General features: G+C 42.9%; 1 protein-coding gene and 1 long non-coding RNA gene across 3 annotated transcripts in view; one reads left to right on the top strand and one right to left on the bottom strand.

Moving 5' to 3' along the window:
* Positions 1 to 27,149, top strand: part of POLR3F (RNA polymerase III subunit F) — a 195,015-nt gene that overhangs the window by 97,300 nt on the left and 70,566 nt on the right. For both annotated transcript variants that reach the window (XM_060686733.2, XM_060686731.2), the window contains exon 5: positions 9,855 to 9,967. In XM_060686733.2, coding sequence (XP_060542716.1) covers positions 9,855 to 9,967 — 113 coding nt within the window. The remainder of the gene's footprint in view (positions 1 to 9,854; positions 9,968 to 27,149) is intronic.
* LOC148114783 (uncharacterized) lies at positions 11,445 to 15,029 on the bottom strand. Its single transcript, XR_015733536.1, has 2 exons — positions 14,901 to 15,029; positions 11,445 to 14,692 (listed from the first exon to the last, which is right to left on the bottom strand). It is a non-coding gene; the product is annotated as an uncharacterized LOC148114783 (long non-coding RNA).

Raw genomic sequence — 27,149 nt, 5'->3', positions numbered from 1 at the left:
CCGCCTCTTTCAAGGCGGTGGGAAAGACACCCTCACTCAAAGAAGCATTTATAATCTCCTGGAGCCAGCCTCGCGTCACCTCCCGGGAGGCCAGTACCAACCAGGAGGGACACGGGTCCAATAAACATGTGGCCGCATTCAGTCTGTTCAGTATCCTGTCCACGCTTTCGGGAGTCACAGGATCAAACTCTTCCCAAATAATATTCTCAGGACCTGCCTCTGTCATCTCCCCTGGATCTACCCAGTCAGAGTCCAGCTGTTCCCGAATCTGAGCGATTTTGTCATACAGATATTGTACAAAATCCTCAGCTCTACCCTCCAAGGGGTCTTCCCGCCCCTTGGTGGAGCAGGGAGCGGGTCACCCTAAACAGGGCGGCTGGGCGATTATCTGATGATGCAATAAGAGCAGAAAAGTAGTTACTCTTCTCTACTCTTATCGCCACTAGGTAATTCTTAATATGAGATCTTACCAGTGTCCGGTCGGATTCAGAACGACTAGCCCTCCAACTGCTCTCTAGGCGTCTTTTCTGGCGCTTCATATCCCTCAGCTCCTCAGTATACCAAGGAGCCAGGTGAGACCGGCGTCGGGTCAGAGGCCGGAAAGGCACGACTCGGTCCAAAGCCCCAGCCGCCGCCCTATCCCAGGCGGCCACTAAGTCCTCAGCTGAGTCGTGTGCCAGAACCTCAGGAAATGGCCCAAGCTCCATCTGGAATCTATCAGGATCCATCAGGCGCCTGGGGCGGAACCACCTGGTCGGTTCTGCCTCCCTGCGGTGGGGTGTGGCGGTTCGGAGGTCCAGGCGAAGGAGGGAGTGATCTGACCATGACAAGGGTTCAATCGCTATATCCCCTATCTCGAGATCACTCGACCACTGTCCAGAGACAAAAACCAGGTCCAGTGTGTGTCCCCCCATGTGAGTAGAGCCATAAGTGAGGAGCTGAGGGAGATGAAACGCCGGAAAAGACGCCTAGAGAGCAGTTGGAGGGCCAGTCGCGCTGAATCTGACCGAACACTGGTAAGGTCGCATATTAAAACCTACCTAGTGGCGATAAAGACGGCAAAGTTTAATTACTTTTCCCCCTCTATTGCGTCATCAGGGAATCGTCCGGCTGCCCTGTTCAGGGTAACCCGCTCCCTGCTCCATCTGGGAGCGCGGGAGGATCCCTTGGAAGGCAGGGCGGAGGATTTCGGACAATACCTGCATGACAAAATCGCTCAGATCCGGGGGGACTTGGACTCTGACTGGGTAGATCAGGGCAGGGTGATGAGGAATAGTCTTGAGAATGTTATCTGGGAGGAGTTTGATGCTGTGACTCCCGATGAAGTGGACAGGATTTTGGGGAGACTTAGTGCGGCCACATGTTTACTGGACCCGTGTCTCTCCTGGTTGGTACTGGCCTCCCGGGAGGTTACACGAGGCTGGCTCCAGGGTGTTATCAACACTTCGTTGAGTGAGGGTCACTTCCCCGCGGCCTTGAAAGAGGCGGTGGTGAGGCCTCTCCTCAAGAAGCCGTCCCTGGATCCGGCAATATTGGCCAACTACCGTCCTGTCTCCAACCTTCGCTTTCTGGCGAAGGTTGTTGAGAGTGTCGTCGCGCGACAGTTTCCGCAATTCCTGGAGGAAACATCCTATCTGGATCCGTTCCAGTCTGGTTTCAGGCCTGGGCACAGCACGGAAACGGCATTGGTCGTGTTGGTTGATGATCTCTGGAGGGCTCGGGACAGGGGTTGCTCCTCTGTTCTGGTCCTGTTAGACCTCTCAGCGGCTTTTGATACCATCGACCATGGTATCATGCTGCACCGGTTGGAAGAGTTGGGGATGGGGGGCACCGTGTTACGGTGGTTCTCCTCCTTTCTCTCCGACCGGTCGCAGTTCGTGTTGGCAGGGGGGCAGAGGTCGACCTCGAGGCCTCTTATATGTGGAGTGCCTCAGGGGTCGGTCCTCTCGCCCCTCCTGTTCAACATTTATGTGAAGCCGCTGGGCGAGATCATCCGTGGCTTTGGGTACACTGATGACACTCAGCTGTACATCTCCACCCCAGGCCACCCTAACGATGCCCTTGAAGTGATGTCCCAGTGCCTGGAGGCTGTACGGATCTGGATGGGGAGGAACAGGCTCAAGCTCAACCCTTCCAAGACTGAGTGGCTGTGGTTCCCGGCATCCCGATATAGTCAGTTGACTCCATCACTGACTATTGGGGGCGAGTCTTTGGCCCCCACAGAGAGGGCTCGCAATCTGGGAGTCCTCCTGGATACACAGCTGTCCTTGGAGGAACATCTGACGGCTGTAACCAGGGGGACCTTTTATCAGGTTCGCCTGATCCGCCAGTTGCGGCCCTTTCTTGATCAGGATTCCCTGTGCACAGTCACTCATGCCCTCGTAGCCTCTCGCCTTGATTACTGCAATGCTCTCTACATGGGGCTCCCCTTGAAGAGCACCCGGAGGCTCCAACTGGTCCAGAACGCAGCAGCGCGGGTAGTGACGGGAGCAGCGTGGCACTCCCATGTAACACCGCTCCTGCGTGAACTGCACTGGCTCCCGGTGGTCTTCTGGGTGCGCTTCAAGGTGTTGGTTATCACCTTTAAAGCGCTCCATGGCATAGGGCCTAGCTATCTTCGAGACCGCCTACTGCCACCGACGACCTCCCATCGACCCGTGCCCTCCCACAGAGAGGGCCTCCTCGGGGTGCCATCAGCCAAACAATGCAGGCTGGTGACCCCCAGGGGGAGGGCCTTCTCTGTGGGGGCACCCACCCTCTGGAATCAGTTGCCCCCAGAGATAAGGAGAATCCATGACCTCAGTGCCTTCCACCGTGCCCTTAAAACCTTCTTTTTCCAACAAGCCGGGCTGGCCTAATTCTTTTTAAGTGTTTTTAATTGTTTTGTTTATCGTTTTAATTAATGGGGCCAAATTTATATATATATTTTTAACTGTATTTTAATATTTGTATTTGATGTTTTTATTTGGCTGTTCACCGCCCTGAGTCCTCAGGGAGAAGGGCGGTATACAAATTCAAAATAAAATAAAAATAAATAAAATAAATAAGTTAACTGGGTCAGGTCCATAGCCCTCATGGAAGCCATGAACTCCCGAGCCACCTCAGACGTCTCGCCGACTGATGATAGGTTAAAATCCCCCATGACCATAAGCCTGGGGGTGTCAACCGCCACCGCGGCTATAACGTCAAGCAGCTCAGGCAGGGCTGCTGCCACGTGGGAGGGAGCCAGGTACGTGACTAGCAAGCCCAACTGCACCCTATGACCCCACTTCACAAGGAGGGACTCACATCCAGCCGTTTGAGGAACAGTGGCCTCCCTCGGTCCAAGACCTTCGTTAATAACAACCGCCACCCCTCCGCCCCTCCCCTCTGACCTTGGCTGATGGAAAGCACGGAAACCGGGTGGGCACATATCAACAAGGGGGGCTCCCCCCTCCTGGCCCAACCAGGTCTCCGTAATACCCGCCAGGTCCGCACCCCCCTCCTGAATAAGGTCACAAATGAGGGGGGCTTTATTTACCACAGACCTGGCGTTGCACAGCATCAGCCGAAGGCCTGGGGCCCGAGGTTCTGTACAACCTGGGAAACGAGAAGAGCTTTGAGGGTCGGAACGTGCCACCGCTTGCAACCAGTGAGGACGCACTCCCGCAACTGACGGTTGCCAGTTCCTCAGAAGGAGTGCTTTTGGGGGCCAAGAAACTTTGGCTTGTCCTGAAAGGAGCCTCTATCCTGTTGACGAAAGGAACCCTGCGAGTAAGGGCGCTGGCTTGTGCCGTCTTCAGGTAGGAAATAGGAAGGCTGCCTATGGTAGTATGGGGTGGCCCGGCGATCCGCCCATCTAGTAGCGGAAGACAGTACCTTCCTTTTATCTCTATCGTCGACCAACAACGGTTCAAGGAAGTCACCAAATAGCTTTGACCCCATGTATGGGGCAGCTGCGAGACGCCATATGGCCTTAATGTCGGCTGGCCATTGGCGCAGCTATAAAAGGCGCTGGGAGATGACTGAAGATGCCATGGCTCAAAAGGCATATTTGGCCGCATTGAGTGTGGCATCGGAGGCAAATTGGGTTGCTGCTATAATTTTGTTAAAGGTCCTGATGGACCCGAACCTCTTGGGAGGGATTGAAGCTGCTGAAGCCACAAGAGAGAGGAGCGGGTAAAAAAAGAGGCCGCGGTAGCGGCCTGAATTGCCTAAGCCGAAGCCTGGTGCGCTTTCTTGAAGGACAGGTAAAACTTCCTGTCCTCAGGCTTAAGGCCTTCGGAAGTGTCCCCCGTAAGGTAGAGAGAAGGGGATGAAAGCGCAGCTACCGGGCCATAAACCGGAGGTACCTGTAGGATGTTGGCTAGCGTAGGCTCCAAATTATAGTTACAATGATCAGTTCCATTGGGCGTGGGGAGAGAAGCTGGATTGGACCACTGCTTCCTGATGACATCGGTGAATAACTTGGGAGCGGGGATGAAAAGTTGTTCCGCCACTGGTTCCGAGAAAAGACCGTGGCTGGCGCCTGAAGTAGAGGCCGATGCACCGTCAGTGGAACCAGGATCCAGAAGGCCAGATGTAACCTTGGCCTTGTGTAACAGCGTTTTGAATAGGCCCTGCGGGAATGAAGGCCGGAACGTCTGGAGGGGCGCCTTCATCATCGAAGAGTTCGGTGTCTCTCAGTGGTTCTTCTTCGAGGAACAAGTCAGCGCTGCCCCTTGATCTGGTTGGGGAGCGCTGAGGAGATCCGGTGAGACTAGCAGGAGATACGCGGGTGTGCCTTGAGTGGAGGCTCTCAGATACCAAGGATGCTGAGCGGTGCTCACAAATGCCCGCTGTGATGCCATGAGAAATGGCTTTGGCAATTAATTGTTGAACCGTGTCAGGTAGGTCCTGCAGTTCCAAAGAAGCAGATACCTGCTCTGCTGTGGGGGGGGGGATCCTGAGGGTCCACTAGACAGGCGAAGGGGTTCCCCTTCGAGTGATCTTTGGAAGTGGAGAACAGGTGTCAGAACAGAGTTCTGCTCTCTCTGGAGATAGGGCTCCTAAGATGTCTAGGTCCTCATTTGCCACTTGGGCCTGTGGTCCTGATTTGGTGGTGACAGAGGGTTGAGCCTCGAGGTCAGCTCTCACTTTCTCCGCCTGCGAATATTGACGTTCCAAGGCTTTTTGACACCTTTGGAGGTCCTTGAGTTCAGCTTGTGAAGGTTTCTGAACCTTCCTGCCTGAGGCAGATTTGGAAGTGGCCTTGCGGCCAGGCTCAGTCTGGGGGGCCTTGCTGACAAGTTGGTCTGCCATGATGGAGGTTGAGGGCAGCAGCAGTGGTGGCTACAGCCTGCACGCTAGTGGAATAAATGGGCGGCTTACCCAGAGAGGTGGGAGACGCCAGCACCAGAAGTCAGCTCCAAGTAAGCAGCGCTGAGGAGCTGTTGAGGAACATGCTGTAATGGCTGTAATGGCTGCCGCTGTGCCTTGTAGAAATCAAAATGGCCACCACATGATGTAGTGAAGAGTCACGAGAGAGAGAGACAGCCGTTAGCAACCGTAGGGATAGCAGCACTCTCAGGAGAGCGGCGCGTCCACGGTGCGATTCTAGCCCAACTGATTTACGAACAGGCTGATGGCAGCAGGAGGACCGATGCAGAGGGTCCGATGCACTGAAGCAATAGCTGCCGCTGATGCCATTGAAACAAAATGGCCGCTTGCAGGGTAACGAAGAGCCACGAGGAAATGGCGGTCAGCAACCGTTGGGATAGCGTCACGTTCAGAAGAGCGGCGCGCCCACGGTGCAATCCAGCCCGGATGACCGTCAGGCTGTGGTCCGCTATGCCGCAGGTTGAAGGGCGGCGGCGGCAGCAAGTCGTGTGGGCGTGCAAGCGCCTCAGCTGGCAAGTGGCAATCTTGCGGCAGTGGCAGCAGCGGCGGCGGCATTTTCAGCCTCAAACTGAAGTGGCCAGTTCGCACTGTTTCAAAGAAGAGGTATGGAATTGCTGCTGAAGGAGAAAGCCTGGAGCTTTGGTCAGGAGTAGGATGAAGTGCTGAGCACTCAGAACTATGTCCGGTCAGATTCACTGAGTCAAATAAACTGAAGAGGAGGGACACGTGAGGAGGCGTGGCCCAATCATCTTGACTCAGTATCCGGGCAGATCAACTGTCATCATCCCACTCCACAGCCTACTGGGAGAAGAGGTTGGTCTTAACAGCTTTATTGTTACAGTCTTCCCCGTTAGGCCCTTTTAGGGGTGGGATAGTTTTCAAGTCTTTTAAGTTTGGCATTTACGAAATTATAGAAGGCTCGGGTGGATTTTGAGTGTAACAGCTCTTCCTCCTGTTTGCAATGGTGATTGGTACATTTTGCCTTTATCTATAAAGCATAAGGCTTTATAGTGTTTAAAATTAGCTACATAGCCAGTTTTGTTTTCTCACCAAAAAGTTTTTTTCTTGGATTGGAGCTTTCTTATTGTTATGGGTAATTTTTTTTTTTGGGGTTGTTATTGGTACGTATAGGTTAATGACTCTATTGACTTCGATCAAAATAGTGTTATAATGGTCTTCTGCAGTATTACAACCTGTGAACAGAAGGTGCCAATCAAGAGATATGAGGTTGGCAGCTATGTGATCATAGTTGGCTTTTAAAAAGTTATAATTTGGAGTTCCATCATTATGACCCTCTTTGCAAGGACATAAATTGAGACAAAAATCAATCATGCTGTGGTCACGGTTGGAAAAAGGTTCTTGTAGGCCATAAATTGAGTTTAGACTATTGCAGAAGATGAGATCTAAGCAGCTGTTGAGCCTAGTGTTGTTTGTTACTAACTGTTCTAGCCCCAGAGTTGTAACAGCATTGTACAGGGTTGCATGTATAGGTTCAGTTGTACATTCGTTTAGGGTCCAATTAATAAGAGGCAAATTGAGGTCTCCAAGAACGATAAGGGGGTGAGGGCAGGAAGCTGCCCACTTTAGTAGTGCAGTTAGCTTGTTTGTATGACCAAGGTCGTAATCAGGGGCTCTGTAACATAGCAAGAAATGAACTATGGTATTTAGAGACAGTTCACAGACAATGGTTCCAGGGAGAGCAAGCTCCTGTGTAACATTAATCTTTTTCAGATATAGGGACTTTTTATAGAAGATAGCAACACCGCTCCCTCTCCTATCCCCTTCTCTCCCTCAGGCTTGCCCCATAGAGGCCTCTCCTATCTTATCCGCTTAGCATCAGAGCATTTTTCAGGTGGGGAGGGGGAGTAGAATGTCTAAACTCCCAGCCCGCAGGCTGGATGAGTCATGTGCTGGCCACGCCCAAGTGGCAGTTGGAACAGAGTGGAGAGGGGGAGTAGAATGTCTAACTCCTTAGCATTAGAGCGTGTTAATAATAATACAAGAAATATTAATGATCTGATGGTCATTTTGAAAAAATGACCATCTTAGCTAGCAGCTAGAAGCCAAGAGGAACATACGTGCCAAATTTCAAGTTTTTAGGCTTTATGGTAGTGGATATTTCGTGATAATGCGCTTTTGTGGTATTTCGCTTTTATATATACAGTATATAGATTAAGACAGAGCAATTTAGTATAGTAGTTCTTTTTAAAATTAGATAATTAAGGGAGTCCAAGTATACTGTAAAATGAGATTTTTCTTAAAAAATTACTTGGGAAGATAGAGCAGGAAGTAGTATTAAATATTTGTTGTTTGCAACAGAAGTTGCAAAAATGAAGGGAATGAGCAAAAGGTTCAAGTGGTTGTAGATATTGCTACCAGTAAATCCTTTGAAGATTACATATGCAGCTTTCTCAATTAATATATAACCCATTTTGATTTAAATAAAAAAAGTTCTACATAAATGGATTAAAATGATATTGAGTGATAAAATAAGTATGATTAGTTTGAATTTAACTCTAAGAATATGCCACATTTTGAATGGGCTGTTTAAAATAGTCTAATGAGTCAAGGGTGGAGGGAGCTGCGAGGAGGTACGTCATGCTCTGCATACTATCACTTGGGATCCCCAGAGCTGCTTTGGCCCCTGATCCATCATCTCAATCACTGATTGCTCACTTATATTTTCAATATCTCCAGAGTTCAAGAGGTTGAGGACAGAAGAAAGTACAGAAGAAGGACAGGCTGCTCCATTGCTGGACCATGTGGCAGAGTTCCAGAAGTGATCGTTTTTTTCTGGAATGCTGGTGAAGCCCTAGCCTGCCTTCTCAAGGCATTAGCATATACTGCTAAAGCTTGGGTAAGAGAAGCAGCTATTGCTAGCTTTGCCTTCCTTCCAAAGGCATTAACATAACAATATGAGCCTTGGTGGCGCAGCAGACTAAAGTGCTGTTAAGTAGCACCAGCTGCCTGCAATTACTGCAAGTTCAAATCTCACCAGGTTCAAGGTTTCCTTTCGAGGTAGGTAAAATGAGGACCCGGATTGTGGGGGCAATAACCTGACTTTGTATAAAAAAGAACACCGCTTAGGGGGCCCCGAAAGCCCTACTAAGCAGATATATACAAAAGTATGAAGGCTATTGCTTAACGCATTGTAAGCCGCCCTGAGTCTCCGGAAAAGGGTGGCATATAAATCGAACTAATAAATAAATAATAAATAAATATGTGGCTAAAGCTTTGGGGAGAAAAGCAAGCCTTCTTCACTTTAAGGTTGTAGTAATAGAGAAGCTGTGTGCTTTGGGCTTTGTCTGCATCCTTCATTGTCAGGATGAAGGTGGGGGAGAAGAGACACCTCACGTTTTAGCAGTTTATCTTGTTGCATCTTCCCAAAACCCAGTTGGCCAAAAGAGAGCAGTGTTCCTTTCTGCTCTCCGTGCAAGCAGTGCCTTCGCTTTTGCGAGTTGCCAAGTTGCTTCCCTTCACTCAATGAGGAATCCAGATTTAAAGGACTCCTTCTGGATAAGCAGCTTTTCTAAAGCAGAGGCCAGATTCTGCAGGGAGAGGGACTCCTACATGGGCAAAATATAATGAGTTGCTGCTGGTATTCCTCTTGCAGTATTTCAAAAATTTCCAACTGAGGGCTTTGTATGCTGTTCTCTTGCAGCTTAGTTGTAGTGAAAAATTGCCACCATGATTTAGCAACAGGAGCTGGGCTGGCTTCATAGGCAGGTTTCCCTGGGAGTAAGATGCACTGGATTGGAGATGTTTATGCACTGAGCAAGTTCAACTCTTAAAAGCATGAGCAAGTTCCTTGGCTTTTCTGCCCCTTCCTTCTACGTTGACTTTTGAGAACTTAAAGGGATGTATGTTCCTCTCTTCCTCAACTGCTGCAAGTGCCTTCCTTCCTTGAGGCCTTGGAAGGAAGGCTAGGGCTTAGCCAGCATCTCAGAAAACAATGGCCACATCTGGAACTTTGCCATGTGGCCCAGCAATGGAGCATACTGTCCTCCTTCTGTACCCCAAACACTTGAGCTCTGAAGATCTTGGAAAAGTGAATGATTGGTGAAGAAGGGTAGGGAGAAGCGGAGCATATGGTGCCCAGTGGGCTGGCAAAGCAGGCCCAATACCTGTGAGGACTCGATGGGGTAGGAATGCAGGGGGGATAGGCAAGTGGGGTGGGGGGCTGCTGCAGAATATCAGCAGTTGGTCATAAGAATGAATGACCGCAGGAGTGCTGCAACAGTCATAATTTTGGGACTGGGTTGTAAGTACTTCTGGGAGTGTTGTCATAACTTTGAACTATTACTACTAAGTGACCTGTCTTAACTCAAGGACTACCTGTATGTATGTGTGTGTGTGTGTGTGTGTATATTATTTAATTATTTGGTAGAGGAAAAATAAAAAGTTTGGGAAGGAGTATCTATCATCTACAATATAATCAAATATGTGATACATTACTCAGGTAATTTAATTTTTCATCTTTCTTTTTAAAAAATCAGGTATTTGGAGCAGGGACATCAGATATAAAAGCAATCTTCCATTAACAGAGATCAACAAAATCCTGAAGAATTTGGAAAGCAAGAAACTCATTAAAGCTGTAAAGTCTGTAGCAGTGAGTAAATCTATAATTTTCAACTAGCTCAGTGATCTTCAGGTTTCTTTTGAAAAGCACTTATTTCTCAATGTTATAATATTTGCAGTATTTTTACATTTGGAATAACTTTCCAACATAAATTGTTCTTTTTATAAACTTTTTATAAACATTACAAACTTTTTATAAATTGTATCTCTCATGAAATTATTGGTTTTTCTTATGCTTTTGGGTAATTTTGGGCATGCTTTTGGGTAATTTCACAAAATTATTACAACTGTTTAGAAAACCATTTAAGATGCACTAGACAACTCATGACCTATTGGGTCACATTTGTTTTCACATATAATATAGCTTGGCATTCTTTTAACTCCCCTTACAACTCTCATCAGGGAGAGAGGCGTGGCCAGTGTCGCGGTATGACAGCTGGTTTTTATGATGCTCTGGAAAAGCCACTGATATCTCTGCTTATCAGGGGTCTTAATTGACCTAAGCCATCTTGTAGGGACGGCAAACAAGAGAAGCACAGATTGATTAACTCAGGGAATCCACAAATTCCCGGGTTGATCAAAGGTAGCTTCTCAAACCAGATGTCTGAGAAAGCGGCCATAAGAGCCGCTAAGAAACTGGGGCAGTCGCAACAGAGCAGTGAGATCAAGAGAAAGTGCATCATCTGGGTGAGAACCTGGCTTTATCAATAAAAGTTTCCTTTTCATGATTTCACTTGAAATCAATATATAGAGAATGGAAGTGGCTAAAGCGAGGAGGGAGAGAGGGTGTGTATCGGCTCTCCATTTCCGGTATTGAAGAGTGGAGAAAGTTTTAGCCTAAAAGGGGAAAAGTTTTTCTTTTTTTTTTCTGTATGGATTACATGAACTGAAAATTTGGCTGAGAATTGATTTGAAAGACTGGATTTGAAATTAAAAAGAGTGAGAAAATTGACTGATTAGTTTGAGACAGAGGGAATGATTACAAATGATTTTAATTTAAATGGAAATGGATTGAAAGAATTGAAGCGTGGAACCATATAGTTTTGCTATACTGCAGTGCCATCTAGTGGCAAGAAAGAAAAGACTATAAAAAACAACAACTTTGAATTATTTACGAGCCTATTTGACCTTGACAATGCTGGTTGTGCTGATAAGAAAACAGCTGTTGAAGAGAGAAACTCGTATGAGAAAGGAATGAAGAGATGAGAGTGCTGAATTTATTTTTACTTTTTTGATCTTTTATTTTTATTTTTTTTTATTTGCCTGTGTGAGCTTTTTGAAGTACTTCGTTTTGGAGTTGCTGTTTTGGAGATTCTTCCTTGTTCTTTGTATGGTTTCCCCCCCCCCCGTTTTTTTTTTTTGAAGGAGTGAAAAAGAATACTTGTGGTTCGTTTAAAATTTGGATTAAGGCAAGAAGAGCCTAAAGAAGGATATTAGTTATAAAAACATTTTTTTCTTCTGTATCTTTTGAATTTTTTTTAATTTGTTCCTGGCTTTGCCTTTTGGGGTTTTATTTTTTGGCTGGACAGTATTATTGGATATTTTTATTTTTTGGAGATGAATTGGATTTGTTCTTTTTTTAGTAATTTGGCTTTGTGTACTTTTTCTATTTTCTATTTCTTTTTGTAATTTACTCATTGGGGTAAATTGGATATTTGGATTACAAATTAATACTATAAGTGGATTACAAATTGGGGGTCTACAAAGCTAAAGGATGAAGAAATTTACAGCACATCTGCACTCAGCAGCAAATCCTTCTATGACAGAAACACTAAAATCATCAGAAACGATGGATTTAAAAAATCTTATACAATCGCTCCATGATGACTTGAAAGAAGATTTAAAAGAAGTAAAAGAGATGATTGGGAAAAACGAAGAAAGAATTCAAAAAGCAGAGGAAAAAGTGGACTTGACAGAAAAGAAAGGGGAAGAATTAGAGGAAAAATTAACATCAGTAGACAAAAATCAAGAGCAAACAATCATTTCTCTTGAGATGGATCGATCTGATTTTTATATAAGATTTCAAAATATAAAGGAAGAGAAGGGGGAAAATCTGCCAGAGGTGATGGCAGAGATGTTGGCAAAAGTGATGGAACAACTCAAGGAGAAGATATTAAATGAGATGGATGAGGTTTTTAGCGTACACACAAGAAATAAACTACCGAGAGAAGTCCATGTAAGATTTACAAAGAAAGCGATAAAAACAGAGATATTACAAATAACCAGAAACACTGCATTGAAATATAAAGACAAAGAAATAGTGGTACTGAGACAAATACCTAGAAGAGTTAGAGATCTGAGGAAAGAATATCATTTCTTAACAAGACTTTTAATCACAAAAGGAGTGAGTTTTAGGTGGTTAATACCAGAAGAAATATTGGTGACATGGCAAGAGCAAAGATACAGATTAGATTCCATTGAAAAAGCAACAGCATTTTATGAACAATTTGGGGGACCATTAAAAGAAGGAAAAGGGGGAGAAGCAAGAGAAACCAGAGACCAAGAGGGAAGTGTAAAAGAAAGAAGAAAGGACAAAAGATCAAGAAGAAACAGCAATGAGAGAAGAGCAAAAGAAGCAAAAGATCAAAGAGAGACAATTCATTGTTACAACAAAGTAAAAGAGGAGTAGCATTATATATAAAAGAAAAATTAGAGCCTAAGCCAATATTTGTAGATGAAGAAGGGAGGATCCTGATGGTGGAAGCAGGGTGGATTTGATTTAAATCAAACTGATTTAAATCACGATTTAAATCACGATTTAAATCACTAGTCAGTAAGGGTTGATTTAAATCATAGTTTTCTACATAAAGACTAATTCTTGCTGGTATAACTTTAATATGCAAGTAGATGAAGATTTTTAGAATAACAACTTTTCATATTAGTTTTTTTATCCCCAGTTTAATAGGTTAATCATTCATATTTGGACAACTTTTCTGTTGTACTTAGGAAGGAGAAAAATAATCATTACCTTAATAATAACAATTTAAATAGATTTATTCAACTGAAACAATAACATTACAGCATATGTTATTTGCTTAAACAAACATCCATGTTTGTTAACTAATTTGGCTAAACAAAATATATATATTTTAAGAAACTTAGACTGTCAGCCCAGCCTACATATGAAAAACTTAAATACTGTCCTCTGTAGCTCACTCGTCATCTTCATCTTCTTCTTTGTTCATAATCTGGAAAAGAAAAACAAGCTTTCCTGCTTTATCGGGTCCCAAACGATTTCTCAATTTAGAATGAATGAGTCCAAAGGAAGAGAATATTCTTTCAACACCTGCAGAAGAAGCTACTGCTGTTAAAAGTGAAATCATTACTTGAACAGTCTCTAAATCCAAGTGCTTAAGTGACTTCCACCAGTTCACTGGTGTGACTTTCTTTAAAATATCTTCAGCAAACATATATTTTTTGAATGGTTCCCCCTTAGCTTTGAAGTTTATTATAGTTGGCATTACGGATGGATGATTGCTGGATACCCATGTCATAGCTAACTCCTCTTCCTCAGCACTTAAGTTTTGACCCGATACTGGATATTGACAATATTTGCCAAAAAATAAGCTGGAGACAGTACTTGTCCCATTCGTTTTTTTAATGCTTGTAATTTAATTCTGTCCATGTATAGTTCTGTTTTTAAGTGTTCACTCAGTTCCTTCCAAATTTCAACAGCATCAGCAATAAACAGCTATTTTTCTGTATTTTGTTTAAAGCTTCAGAGATGGGTTTCAGGATGCTCAGCATATGTTTAACATTTCTCTTAAGCCCAATGTTGAGGATTTTGGCCGTGACAGTGCCATCTATTTTATCTCGATTTTCTTCACCAACTGTCATCAGAATAGGCCAGTTCTTGATATACTGCTCAAAACAGTCCACCACAGAGTTCCATCTAACATCTTGTGGGAGCGTTAGCTTGGTTCCACCCATTCTTTTCAGAGCTGCTGCAGCAAAATGATTGTTATGGAAGTATTTAGCAATTTCAACAACATTAGTCTTTATTTCTGGAACACTTAAGTCTGTGGCTAAGAGGTGCAGCAAATGAGCACTGCAACCATATGTTATTAGCTTTGTATTCTCTTCCTGCTCTTCTAAATTTCTTCTCATCTTGGATACATTTGCAGCATTGTCTGTGACCAAACTGCGTACTAGACATCTGAATTTTTGTTCACATGTTATTATAGCTTTTACTGCCACTTCTTGTAAGTATTCTGCTGTGTGTGCATTTCCTGACGTATCAATTGTTTGTGCAAGGAAGACTTTCCCTTCTTCTGTTGTTATACAAGCACATACAATAGGATCATTGTGGACATTACTCCACCCATCAATACTTAGGTTAACAATTCTACCCTCCAGAGCTGTTGCACATTGCTCCATTTCTCTGTTATAGACTTTATCCAGCAGTTTCCCTGCAACATCTGCTCTGCTGGGTGGACTGTATTCTGGTCTTAGTGACTGAACCATATTAATGAAATGTGGGTTCTCAGTCAGACGGAAAGAAGAGTTCGTTGCATAAACAAACTGGGCAATTTTTTCATCAATTAACTCTTTTTCTAATCTGCTAGTTTTTATCACAAACTTATCTACGGTGGTTCCAGGAGGGAAGGGTTTTTTCTTTCTTTTAGTGATATGTGGCTGTGGGTGTCTGATGATGATGATGCTAATGAAGCAGTATCCTGGATGGATAACTCTGAAACTGTAGAACAGGAGGATGGTGATCTTGAAGGTGGATAGTTTCCAGAATCCATGAATTCCCCTAAACAGAAAAGTCAATGCTGTTATTTTATTGTTTATATAATTTCTGCTTATTGTACACAGCACTGCCCCAAAAGGAATATTTGCTTTTCTTCATAACTGTACCAAATGACAGTAACATGCAGTAATAATAAGAAATATAATTTTGCTCAAACATGACAGTTCAAGGCAGTCTTTAGAAATATAATTCAATAAAAATGTTTACCAACCTGAAGATCCTGCCTGTTCAAATGTGTTTCTTTGGTCATCCTCATCACAGCACTTCTCATGATGTTGCCTCATTCGGGCCACCAGGCCTTGCATTTCTTTGTTGCAGTGTTTGTAGTTTGCACGCATGCCTGCCTTACAGATAGGTAAAGGAACTTCATTAAAATATTGCCAAACTGGGTCTCTTTTATGGCCTGCTGCCATTATAGGTTTTTTCCTCCAAGGAAAGAATGTGATAAACCTCAGGTCATACACACAAAAAGATCCAAAGACTTGTCTGTCTGTGGCTGTGCAGTATTGTGCTCAGAAAGTTTCACTTTTATTTTGTACTGCTTGTCTGCTTGCCCCTTCCTCCTCACACTTAGTTTCACTTTCTTCTTGTGCAGATCTATTCTACTCCAAACAATCAGAAAAATATTGTTTCTATTCTATTCACTGAATTTCTTGAAACTTAGCACTGAAGGGGTTGATTCTGTATTCATAGGTTTGTAGAACAATAGGATTAAGGTCTTTTTCTCAACTCTGTTCATATTATAACATTTTTGCTGTGAAGAAGAGGCATGTGATCTCTGCTGAGTCAGATTCAGTTTTGGGAACTGCAAAAGTAAACCAAGCATCTGTGATAATATCTTGTAGGCAGAGAAACCTTACAAAAACCTCTGGAAAAGCATGACATTGTGAATGGATTAATGGAATTTATTTACCAAAAAAATTAAACATATACAGCCTTATTCTATATAATTAAAAAACTAATCTTTATTTCATGATGGAATAACCTTTGGATGGTAATATATTTTCCTCAAAAAGCATTTTATTTAAAAAAATCCGATTTAAATCAAAAATCAAAAAAATCCAATTTAAATAAAAAAAATCTGATTTTTTTGATTTTTTTAAAAAAATCATTGATTTTTATCCACCCTGGATGAAAGTAAGAATGAACTTTAAACAAATACTTTTAGTAGCGTTATACGCACCAAATGACAAACAGGAGGAATTTTATGGGAAACTACATAGAAAAATATCAGAATTGGAATATGAAAATATATGCATAATGGGGAACTTTAATGCGGTAATTGATGTTGATTTGGACTATGAAAACGAAAAAGAAACCCAGAAAAACTCTTCCAAAGACTTTCTTCACAATGATAGAGGAATTAAGTATACAAGATGTATGGAGAAATAGACACTTGAAAGAAAAACAATAGACTTTTTATTCAAATAGACATTTGTCATGGTCCAGAATAGATATGATATGGATGTTAACAGATTTATTAAACAATATACATGAAATAAATATTGACTCAAATCTTTGGGCGGTCCATAATCCAATTCCAATAATATGGAAAGGACAAAAGAAAAAGTATAGATGGATTTTAAATCAAGCAATTCTAAATGAAAAAGAATTTCAACAATTTATGGAAAAAGAACTTGAGTTTTTCTTTAAAATAAATAAAAAGGAAGATACTTCACTTCAGAATGTATGGGATACAATGAAAGCATATATTAGAGGCTTGGCAATTACATATTTGGGAGAAAAGAATAAAAAGAAAAAACAAACACAGAAAAAAATTGGAAGAGGAATACAAAAGATTTGAAAAAGAATTACAAAAAGGTCCACAAAATGATAAAGCTAAAAAACAAATGGAATTGAAAAAACATGAAATAAATCTAATTGAACAAGAATTTTTGGCATAGACTTCCGGGTTGCTGTTTGTCGCTGCCAGACATTCCTTAGGGATCGTCAGCTTCCATCGCCTGTTAGAGCCGCCTTCACAACGGAATGGCGGCTCAAAAAAACTCCGTTTCCATGAGGAAACGGAGATAGAGCCGGCAGGGGTGGGTAGAACTCTCTGCGGAGTCCCAAAAGTTTTTCCTTTACTTTTGGGACGGAGCGGATGAGATGCCCCGTATCCCCAGCCGCCGCTCCGGGCTTTGGGAGACCTCTGCTGATGCAGAGCCAGGTGTCAAAAGCAAGCCTGCAAATTTAACAGACTACTCAAAGAAAATGTGAGCTGGATCTGTAATACTGAACCGCAAGTATTTTACTGATTTTTTAAAAAAATTACTTAAGAGAGAGGAGGAAAAGAAAGAGGAAAAAAAAGCCTTTTAAAATGGCGTCGGCTGGAGGAGAGGCTGAAAGGGAAAGTCCTTCCGTTTTCTATTACTACAATGTAGCGGAATAAATACCACTGGCTACATTTGTAGACAAAACTTCGCTCCTGTGTCTTTTTCTCTTTTTTTTCCCTTGGAGACCTGATATTGTTGTTGATTGGAAAGAAGTCCTTTTTTTTTTTTCTTGCTTTTTTTTTTAACAAAGCCTGCCTGGGCGGAAACATGGCACTGAGACTCATAAAGTCAGATAAACAAGAAGGGGGGGGGATACCCCCACCAACAACTTAAAGGAACAAGTCTTAATTCTTCAGTCTCAGAAACCTGATTTTAATATAATAGAATTTTTTATAGAGGAGATTGAAAGAAGGGAGGAGATTGTGAATCAGCAATTTGAAAAATTTAAGCAGGAAATTAAAGAATTGGTGAAATCTAAGTTTGATTCTTTGGAGAAAAAATTCTCAAAAGTGGTTAATGGTTTTACAGGATTTATGATACAGTTGGACACAAATACTAATGTACTAGAGTCTAAAATGGAAGAAATTCAAGATAAATTGGACAATAGAATTCAAAAAATTGAAAATGATTTGACAAACACTCAGGATAATAGCTTAGAAGAAAAACCTAAAATGGATGCTGATCAAAAGTATGGTAATGCAGAAAATCTGCAACAGAAGATTGAAAAAGAGATTTTAATGGTACAATATAATTTCACAGAATATGCGATAAGATTAAGAGATTTGCAGGAAAATAATAGAGATGATTTAAGGAAAATATCTTCTGAATTTCTAGCTGGGATTCTAAAGGTTCAACCTGATGAAGTGTTTTGTAGGATCGACAGAGTTTATCGAATCAACTCCTGGATTGCCAAGCAAAGGCAATTGCCTAGAGATGTGGTGATTTATTTTACAGATAAAGAAATTAGGAATAATATCGTACAAAATTCCTTCAATTCTAATTTGCAATTGTATGGAAGAAAGATTTGGATTTACAAGGAACTCCCACCTAAGATATTGATGGAAAGGAAGAAATTTGGTTTTCTGGTGAATGAGTTAAAAAAGAGAAATATCTCATTCAGGTGGGACTCCCCAGTTGGTATTATATTTAGATACCAAGGAGAAAGATATCAGCTAAATACTGTTGAAAGAGCGGAAGAATTTTATCAAAATAGGTTGAAAATGAACTTAACATCTTCAGGTATAATACAGGATAAGCAGAAGGAGCCGGAAATAAAGGTAAAATATCGAATTACAGAGACTGTACCAGATGAATTGCCTTTGGATTTATTGGATACCCCAGCTGGACTATCTACAAATTTGAGAGAAGTGGCATCTAATCTTAATGTGATGACTTATTAAGGCAAGGATAAGCATGGAAACCAATTAGGGGATATACAAGGGATAAAAAAGAAACATGAGATACAAAAGCAAAACTCAACAAGACCAATCTACAAAGCAGAATAAAAACCGACCAGATGATACACATTTTGTAGAAAGGAAACCAGGATGGAAACCAAACCCACAAAAAGAAAAGAAAAAAAGAAATAGGTGGCATAAAAATAGAAATTTCTAAATCAGGCAACAGTGAAGCCAGTGATTTTAAAATATGAAGGATTATGTGTAAACACAGAAGAGGCGACGTATTGGTTAATATCATTCTGAGGATTGTGGCAGATCTCTGCATGGCCGTAATCTGGGGACGTGAAATGAGCCTTAAACTGATGGATTTGAATTATCCATTTTGGAATTTCTTTTTGTGTTGATAAACATATTATATTATCTTGAATCACAAGGCAAGAGAATTATGCTGGGGCATGCAGAAGATCGGGTTGTTACCCACTACGATGATGGGAATTAATAATCCTGATGAAACCCACAATTATTACTATATGGAATATAATTATAATGTCACTCGGGTGGTTGTTTTTACTTTTATACATATAAGAAGATATTTACTACTGATGGGGGCAGATATGATTGAAGATCCTGAATAAACTGTTGCACCCAATTATGGATGTTGGTTCTACCAATCCAGTGGAAAGACCTCAAAGAAGATACTATATGGATTATAAATTTAAAGTCATTGTCTTTTCTTTTTTTTTATTTAGATATAATGGAAAATATAGACATATATTTTTAAGTAGTGTGGGCAGTGAATCAAAGATGTTAAGAAATGTTGTGTATAGCAATTTTGCATGATAGTGGGTGAATAAGCTAGTTAGTAGATTGATTAGTCTAAGAAAAGGGATTTTTAAGTGTTATATTTAGGGGAGTGGAGGAAATGGATAGAGTGGAATAAATGTTAAACTAGATTTTATGGGGAAGGCCGCTTTGAAATGTTATAGTAATATATATAGAAGATTAAATGTTAAAGTAGGACTTATCGTATAGTTTTAAAGTGGAGAAGTTATTCTATAATGTCATAGTATAATGTCTTTTTTTTTCCTTTCTTTTCTCTTTTCTGATATGTATGGATAAAGGGGGATGTTATAATATTAATAATATTTTTAGTAAGTAAAGGTCAATATCTAGAGGAGGGAGTAAGTAATCTGTTATGAATTAGGTTTTTTTTTGTTATGAAGAAGTCACAGGGGGGGATGGGTGGGGAGGGGGGGTTAGGGAGGGGGAGGGAGAGGGGGAAAAGAAAGGGGGGAAAATTTGTATTTGAAAACTTTTTCAATAAAAAAAAAAAAAGAATTTTTGGCATACAAATTAATGTCAGCCAAACAGAACTTTTTTGAGAATTCAAATAAGCCAGGTAGCTGGTTGGCATACAAAGTGAAAAAAGAAAAAGAGAAGAAATTAATTAACCAATTACAAGATGAAAAAGGAAATATATGTTATAGAAATGAAGAAAAAAATAATTCAAAATAATAATAATAATAATAATTATTATTATTATTATTATTATTATTATTATTATTATTATTATTATTATTATTAATTGGATTTGTATACCGCCCTACTCCCGAAGGACTCAGGTGAACAGCCAAAAGATAAAATATATATAATACAAATGTTAAAAAACCATTAAAATACAATTAAATAATTTGGCCCAGAAAACAAAATTTAAAACACCCCAAATTTATAAGACAAATTTAAAATTTAAAAAATTTAAAAGCAGTTTAAAAAAGAGGTTAGGCCAGGCCGGCCTGCTGGAATAGGAATGTTTTGAGGGCACGGCGGAAAGCATGCAAATCCGGGATCCTCCGTATCTCCGGGGGGAGCTCGTTCCAGATGGCAGGTGCCCCCACAGAGAAGGCTCTCCCCCTGGGGGCCGCCAGTCGACACTGTTTGACCGACGGCACCCTAAGAAGCCCCTCTCTATGGGAGCGTACTGGTCAGTGAGAGGCTACTGGTGGCAGAAGGTGGTCTCGTAGATACCCCAGTTCTAGGCCATGGAGCGCTCTAAAGGTGGTAACCAAAACCTTGAAGCGCACCTGAAAGACCACCGGGAGCCAGTGCAGCTCGCTCAGGAGGGGGGGTCACATGGGAGCGCCATGTCGCTCCCATAACCACCCGCGCGGCCGCATTCTGGACCAGCTGGAGCCTCCGGGTGCTCCTCAAGGGGAGCCCCATGTAGAGAGCATTGCAGTAGTCCAGGCGGGAAGTGACGAGGGCATGAGTGACTGTATTTAACGAGTCCCGATCCAGAAAGGGACGCAACTGGCGAATCAGGCGAACCTAATAAAATGCCCTCCCGGCCACAGCCGTCAAATGCTTTTCTAAAGACAGCTGTGAGTCCAGGAGGACACCCAAGTTGCGAGCCCTCTCCGTGGGGGCCAACGACTCGCCCCCAGTAGTCAGTGATGGCACCAACTGACTAAATCGGGATGTCGGAAACCACAGCCACTCGGTCTTGGATGGGTTGAGCCTGAGTCTGTTCCTCCCCATCCAGATCTGTACAGTCTCCAGGCACCGGGACATCACTTCAAGGGCATCATTGGGATGGTCCGGGGTGGAGATGTACAGCTGAGTGTCATCAGCGTACTGGTGGTACTTCACCCCGAAACCACGGATGATCTCACCCAGCGGCTTCACATAAATGTTGAACAGAAGGGGCGAGAGGACCGACCCTTGTGGCATCCCACATACAAGGGGCCTCGGGATCAACCTCTGCCCCCCTGCCAACACAGACTGCGACCGGTCGGAGAGAAAGGAGGAGAACCACCGCAACACGGTGCCCCCCACCCCTAACTCTTCCAGCCAGTGCAGCATGATACCATAGTCGATGGTATCAAAAGCCGCTGAGAGGTCTAATAGGACCAGGACAGAGGAACAACCCCTGTCCTGAGCCCTCCAGAGATCATCAACCAATGCGACCAATGCCGTTTCCGTGCTGTATGCAGGCCTGAAGCCCGACTGGAACGGATCTAGATAAGCCGATTCATCCAGGTACTGAGGGAGCTGTCGTGCTACCACACTCTCAACAACCTTCGCAACAAAGCGAAGGATGGAGACTGGACGGTAATTAGCCAACACTGCCGGGTCCAGGGAAGGCTTCTTGAGGAGAGGTCTCACCACCGCCTCTTTCAAGGTGGCGGGAAAGACACCATCACTCAAAGAAGCATTTATAATCCCCTGGAGCCAGCCTCGTGTAACCTCCCGAGAGGCCAGCACCAACCAGGAGGGACACGGGTCCAATAAACATGTGGCAGCATTCAGTCTATTCAGTATCTGTCCACGTCTTCGGGAGTCACAGAATCAAACTCTTCCCAGATAATATTCTCAAGACCTGCCTCCATCCTCCCCCCTGAATCTACCCTGTCGGAGTCCAGGTGTTCTCGAATCTGAGCGATTTTATCATACAGATACTGTACAAAATCCTCGGCTCTACCCTCCAAGGGGTCCTCCCGCGCTTCCTGAAGGAGCAGGGAGCGGATCACCCTAAACAGGGCGGCCGGGCGATTATCTGATGACGCAATAAGAGTGGAAAAATAGTTACATTTTGCCGCTTTTATCGCCAATCGCTTTTATCGTAAGTCTTAATATGAGACCTTACCAGTGTTCGGTCAGATTCAGACCGGCTGGCCCTCCAACCGCTCTCCAGGCGTCTTTTCCGGCACTTCATCTCCCTCTGCTCCTCGGTAAATCAAGGAGCCAAGTGAGATCGGCGCCGAGTCAGAGGTTGCAAAGGCACGACCCGATCCAAAACTCCAGCGGCCGCCCTATCCCAGGCGGCCACCAGGTCTTCGGTCAAGCCGTGAGCCAGAGACTCAGGAAACGGCTCAAGCTCCGTCTGGAACCGATCCGGGTCCATCAGGTGCCTGGGGCGGAACCACCTTATCGGTTCCGCCTCCCTGCGGCGGGGTGTAGCAGTTCAAAGGTCAAAGTGAAGGAGAGAATGATCCGACCACGACAAGGGTTCAGTCACTATATCCCCAATATCGAGATCATTCAGCCACTGACCAGAGACAAAAACCAAGTCCAGAGTGTTTCCCCCCGTGTGAGTAGGGCCATGCATTAACTCGGTCAGGTCCATAGCCGTCATGGAAGCCATGAACTCCCGCGCTGCCTCAGACGCTTCACCGATGGATGGCAGGTTAAAATCCTCCATGACTATAAGCCTCGGGGTATCAACCGCCACCCCGGCTATAACGTTGAGTAGTTCGGGCAGGGCCGCTGCTACGTGGCAGGGAGCCAGGTACGTGATCAGCAAGCCCACCTGTACCCCATGACCCCACTTCACCAGGATGGACTTACATCCGGCAATGTGAGGAACAGTGGCCTCCCTCGGACGAAGACATTCTTTTATAACAACCGCCACCCCCCCGCTCCTACCCTGTGACCTCAGTTGATGAAATGTACGGAAACCAGGAGGGCACATTTCAATGAGGGGGACCCCCCCCTTGGCCCAACCAGGTCTCCATAATTCCTGCCAGATCCCCCCTCCTGAACAAGATCACAAATGAGGGGGGCTTTATTTATTATGGATCTGGCGTTGCATAACATCAGCCGAAGGTCCAGGCCCTGAGAATCTGAACTACCTGGGGAACGAGAGGAGCCTTAGGGGCCGGAGCGTGCCACTGCTTGAAGACAGTGGGCGCGCACTCCCGCAACCAGGTTTGGCCCCCTGCTCCCGCCATATCTGCCCCTCCCACTCACAGTACTGATGTACTGGCCCTCATTGTTACAAACTCTAACTCCCTCATCGACCCGGAGCCCTGCGCCTCCCGTGCCATGACCCCCAGCTGGGCCTGGTCCCACCCTCAGTGGGTTATCCCCCAAACCCACAACCCTAGTTCCAATCCAACCCTCCCCCCCTAGAACCCCTTAAAATTTTAATTAAAAATTTCGATAGAAAACTCCTCAGCCTCCTTTTCGCTGCATGCCACCTCTCGGGGTTCCAAAACCCGTCATCAAAGTAGGCCCTCGATAGTGTGGAGGGCCAGACCTGCGAGAGGGGGGGGAATCTCGCAACACCAGAAGATCAGCCACTGAATACATCTGAAACAGCCCGGGGTAAAGATGATATATGGCCGGGGATTCAATCATGATAGTCAAGTAAAATGGTCCCGGAGAGAAAATACAGAGCCTTTGGGTATGGGTCATCTGGAATCCACTGCCCTCTCATGACAGTGAAAAGGAGTCTCAAGCCGTTCAAAAGAAACCAGGGATAAAAAACGCCAAAACCACCCTCTCACGGTGGCTGGCATTAAAAAGATGGACTATCACCTCTGGTAATTGAACGGCAGTAGTGAACCAGGCTCCCTCAGTACCCACAATCCAAAGGCCAAGAACTCTCCTTACGGCTAAAAGGTATGAGATGGAATACAGAGCCAAGACGAGGGGGGCAGACTGAAGATGGTAACAGAGAGAGGATAAGATGGATCCAGGGAGGGTTCTTCAAGGCCAGAGGAGAGTTCTTCACGGCGCATGGAAATAGTCCGGATGGCAGATGACCAAATAATGCCTGAAACCAGGCCACAGAGGAAAGAGAGACTGAATAAGGGCAACAAACCAGCCACTCGTCTGTGGCCATCCAGCCCTTCCAAGTCTCCTTCAGGTCTTCCAGCAATCCTATAGTTCATATAGATCATATAGTTGCTCCCAGGTTCCGAGATCTTTACAGGGTTCCCATCCGGAGCAATTCCAAGATGATAAGCCACCAGCGAGCTCCTCTCACTCTCCACAGCGGATGGTTTAACCCGGCTGACTTCTCTCGGTGCTGTCCCAACGGCCGCCATCATAGCTGCCCCCGTGCCGCCGCCACTGCCACCAGCAGCCAAATCATCCCCTTAGTCCTCCATGAGCCCCCAGGGATCCGACAAAGGCCGCTGCATTGCCACCGCCGCTGCCAACGCCGCCGCCGCTGTTTTGGCTGCCGTCGCTGCTCTAGCCGCCCCCAGCAACACGCTGAGTAGCTGCAGCAGCCGCCCCGATCATCGTTGCCGAAGCCTCCCAATGGCGTCCGCCCACACATCGATTCCTCTCGGCTCTTCTCGGTTCCCAAAGATGTTCCGGAGAGCACAAGCTCTTAAAAGCTCTCTATGGGACTGGAACATATTTATCTAGCTGGGCCAGGCCAAAGAAAAGAAGCTTGGCCCATACAAACCCCCGAAAATGCAACGGAGGATCAGCTGGAGGCCGCCATCTTGAAGCATGCGCAGGACTATGAGAGATTATATAAGCAAGAGACTATACCGGATGGAAAGATAAAACAATTTTTAGGTAAGTCAGAATTCTGACTCACCTAAAATACCTGAACAATATAAGGAAGCTCTAGAAGAAAGAATATTGATGATGGAATTGACAGAAGGGATTAAAAAGCAAAAAAATGGGAAAACACCGGATCCGGTTGGATTACCAGCAGAACTATATAAAGAATTTCAAGATGTGTTAAGCAATATAATGCTGGAATTATTTAATGAACTTTTAGTGAAGGCAAAGATACCAGACACATGGATGGAGATGTATGTTACACTTATACCTAAAGAAGATACAGATTTACAGCAAGTCAAAAATTATAGACCGATCTCATTGTTGAATGTGGATTTTAAAATTTTTCCTTCAATTATGGCGAGTAGATTAAAACGTTTGGTAAATGAATTTATTCATATGGACCAAAATGGGTTTTTACCTAACTGACAAATTAGAAACAGTATGAGGAAAATCTGGAATATTATGAGGTACATTCAGAAAAACAAATGGTGATGATGTTTTTAGATGCACAGAAAGCGTTTGATAATGTGAATTGGCAATTTATGATATGGACTTTGGAGAGAGATTTTTAAATATGATAAAAACAATTTATAACAAGCAATTTGCAAAAATAATGATGAACGGAGAGATGACAGAAAAAGTTAATATAATGAAAGGAACAATGCAAGGATATCCATTATCTCCATTGTTATTTGTATTAACATTAGAAGTGTTGAATAGAAATATAAGAAGAAATGAAGAAATAAAAGGAATGAAAATCAAGAAAGAAGAATATAAATTACAAGCCTTTGCAGATGATTTAGTTTTTATTCTGGAGGAGCCTCAAACAATGGATCCCAAATTACTAGAACAAATAGAAGAGTATGGAGCTGTAGCAGGTTTAAAAATAAATAAAGAAAAAACAAAGGTTAAGAATGTCACTGAAACAGAAAAAAGAATTGACAGAGAAATTAAATATTCAAATTGTGAAGAAAGTAAAATATTTAGGAATATATTTAACTTCAAGATGTGTAACGATAAAGGAAGATAACTATTATAAATTAAAAAAACAAATTGAGGAAGATTTGGAAAAATGGAAAAATTTACAGCTATCATTGATGGGAAAGATTGTGACAATAAAGATGAATATATTACCAAGACTATTATTTCTATTTCAGACTTTACCAATAAAAGTGGAAAAGACATATTTTGAACGTCTCAATAAAATAGTAAAGAAATTTATATGGCAAGGGAAAAAAGCGAGAATAAACATAAAACTTTTACAGGATGTGAGATTACAAGGAGGATTTGGACTACCAAATTGGGAGCTATATTATGAGGCAGCAGCGTTGACATGGATGAGAGAATGGATTGGATTAAGAAATACAAGATTATTAATTTTGGAAGGACATGATTTACAACTGGGATGGCATTCCTTTTTGTGGTATGGTAGAAGCAAGATGCACGCTTATTTTCAAAGACATTATGTAAGAAATGCATTATTATTGGTGTGAGAGAAGATTAGAGATAAATATTATTTGAAAATACCAGCGTGGTTATCAACAATGGAAGCATTAATACATCCAAATATTATTAATATTAGAAATATTCTTAGATATAAGGATATCTTAAGAGTTAAGGGGGAATTGAAAGGGAAACAAGAAATAGATAAACAAGGGATTGAGTTGGATTGGTATACACATATGCAAATTCGAACAAGATATGAAAAAGATTCTAAATTATATGGTTTTTATGTAGAAATGACAGAACTGGATAAGATTCAGGAACAGATGAACACTTAATTAAAAATATATATAATTATTTACTTAGTATTGAATTAGAAGAGGAACAGGCAAAAGAAACAATGATAGCTTGGGCAAAGAATTTTGGATACTCAATTGAGTTGAGCAACAACTCAATAAATGGCAACAGCTATGGGAAAGAAATTATAAATTAACAATGTCCACAGCATATAAGGAGAATCAATATAAAATGTTTTATAGATGGCACATGTTTCCTGAAAAATTGGCCAGAATGTTTAAAGATAAATCTGCAAAATGTTGCAAATGTCATCAGTTACCAGGATCGTATTATCATATGTAGTGGACATGTCCAGAAGCGAGGAATTATTGAATGAAAATTAAAACATGGGTAGAAGAAATGATACAACAATATATAGATTTAAAACCTGAACTGTTCCTATTAGGTATCTTACCAGAGAAATTAAGTAAGGAAAATATATACTTGATTGTACATGTGTTATCTGCAGTGAGGATAGTATTTGCGCGAAGATGAAAAGCAGAGAAAATTCCTATGGAGGAAGAAATAATTAAGAAAATATTGGACTGTGCAGAAATGAATAGACTGACTTTGATGCTTAAAGAAAGAGAAGAATCGGAATATTATCAGATTTGGGGGAAAATTTATTATTGGCTGGAGAAGAGATATACATAGAGTATAGTGTAAAGAAAGATGGGAGAAATGTTATAACAAAGGAAATGA

Source organism: Pantherophis guttatus, chromosome 3, assembly GCF_059756535.1.
Source record: "Pantherophis guttatus breed Tessera chromosome 3, ASM5975653v1, whole genome shotgun sequence".
NCBI classification, from domain to species: Eukaryota; Metazoa; Chordata; class Lepidosauria; order Squamata; family Colubridae; genus Pantherophis; species Pantherophis guttatus.
This window is presented reverse-complemented; position numbering and strand designations above follow the sequence as displayed.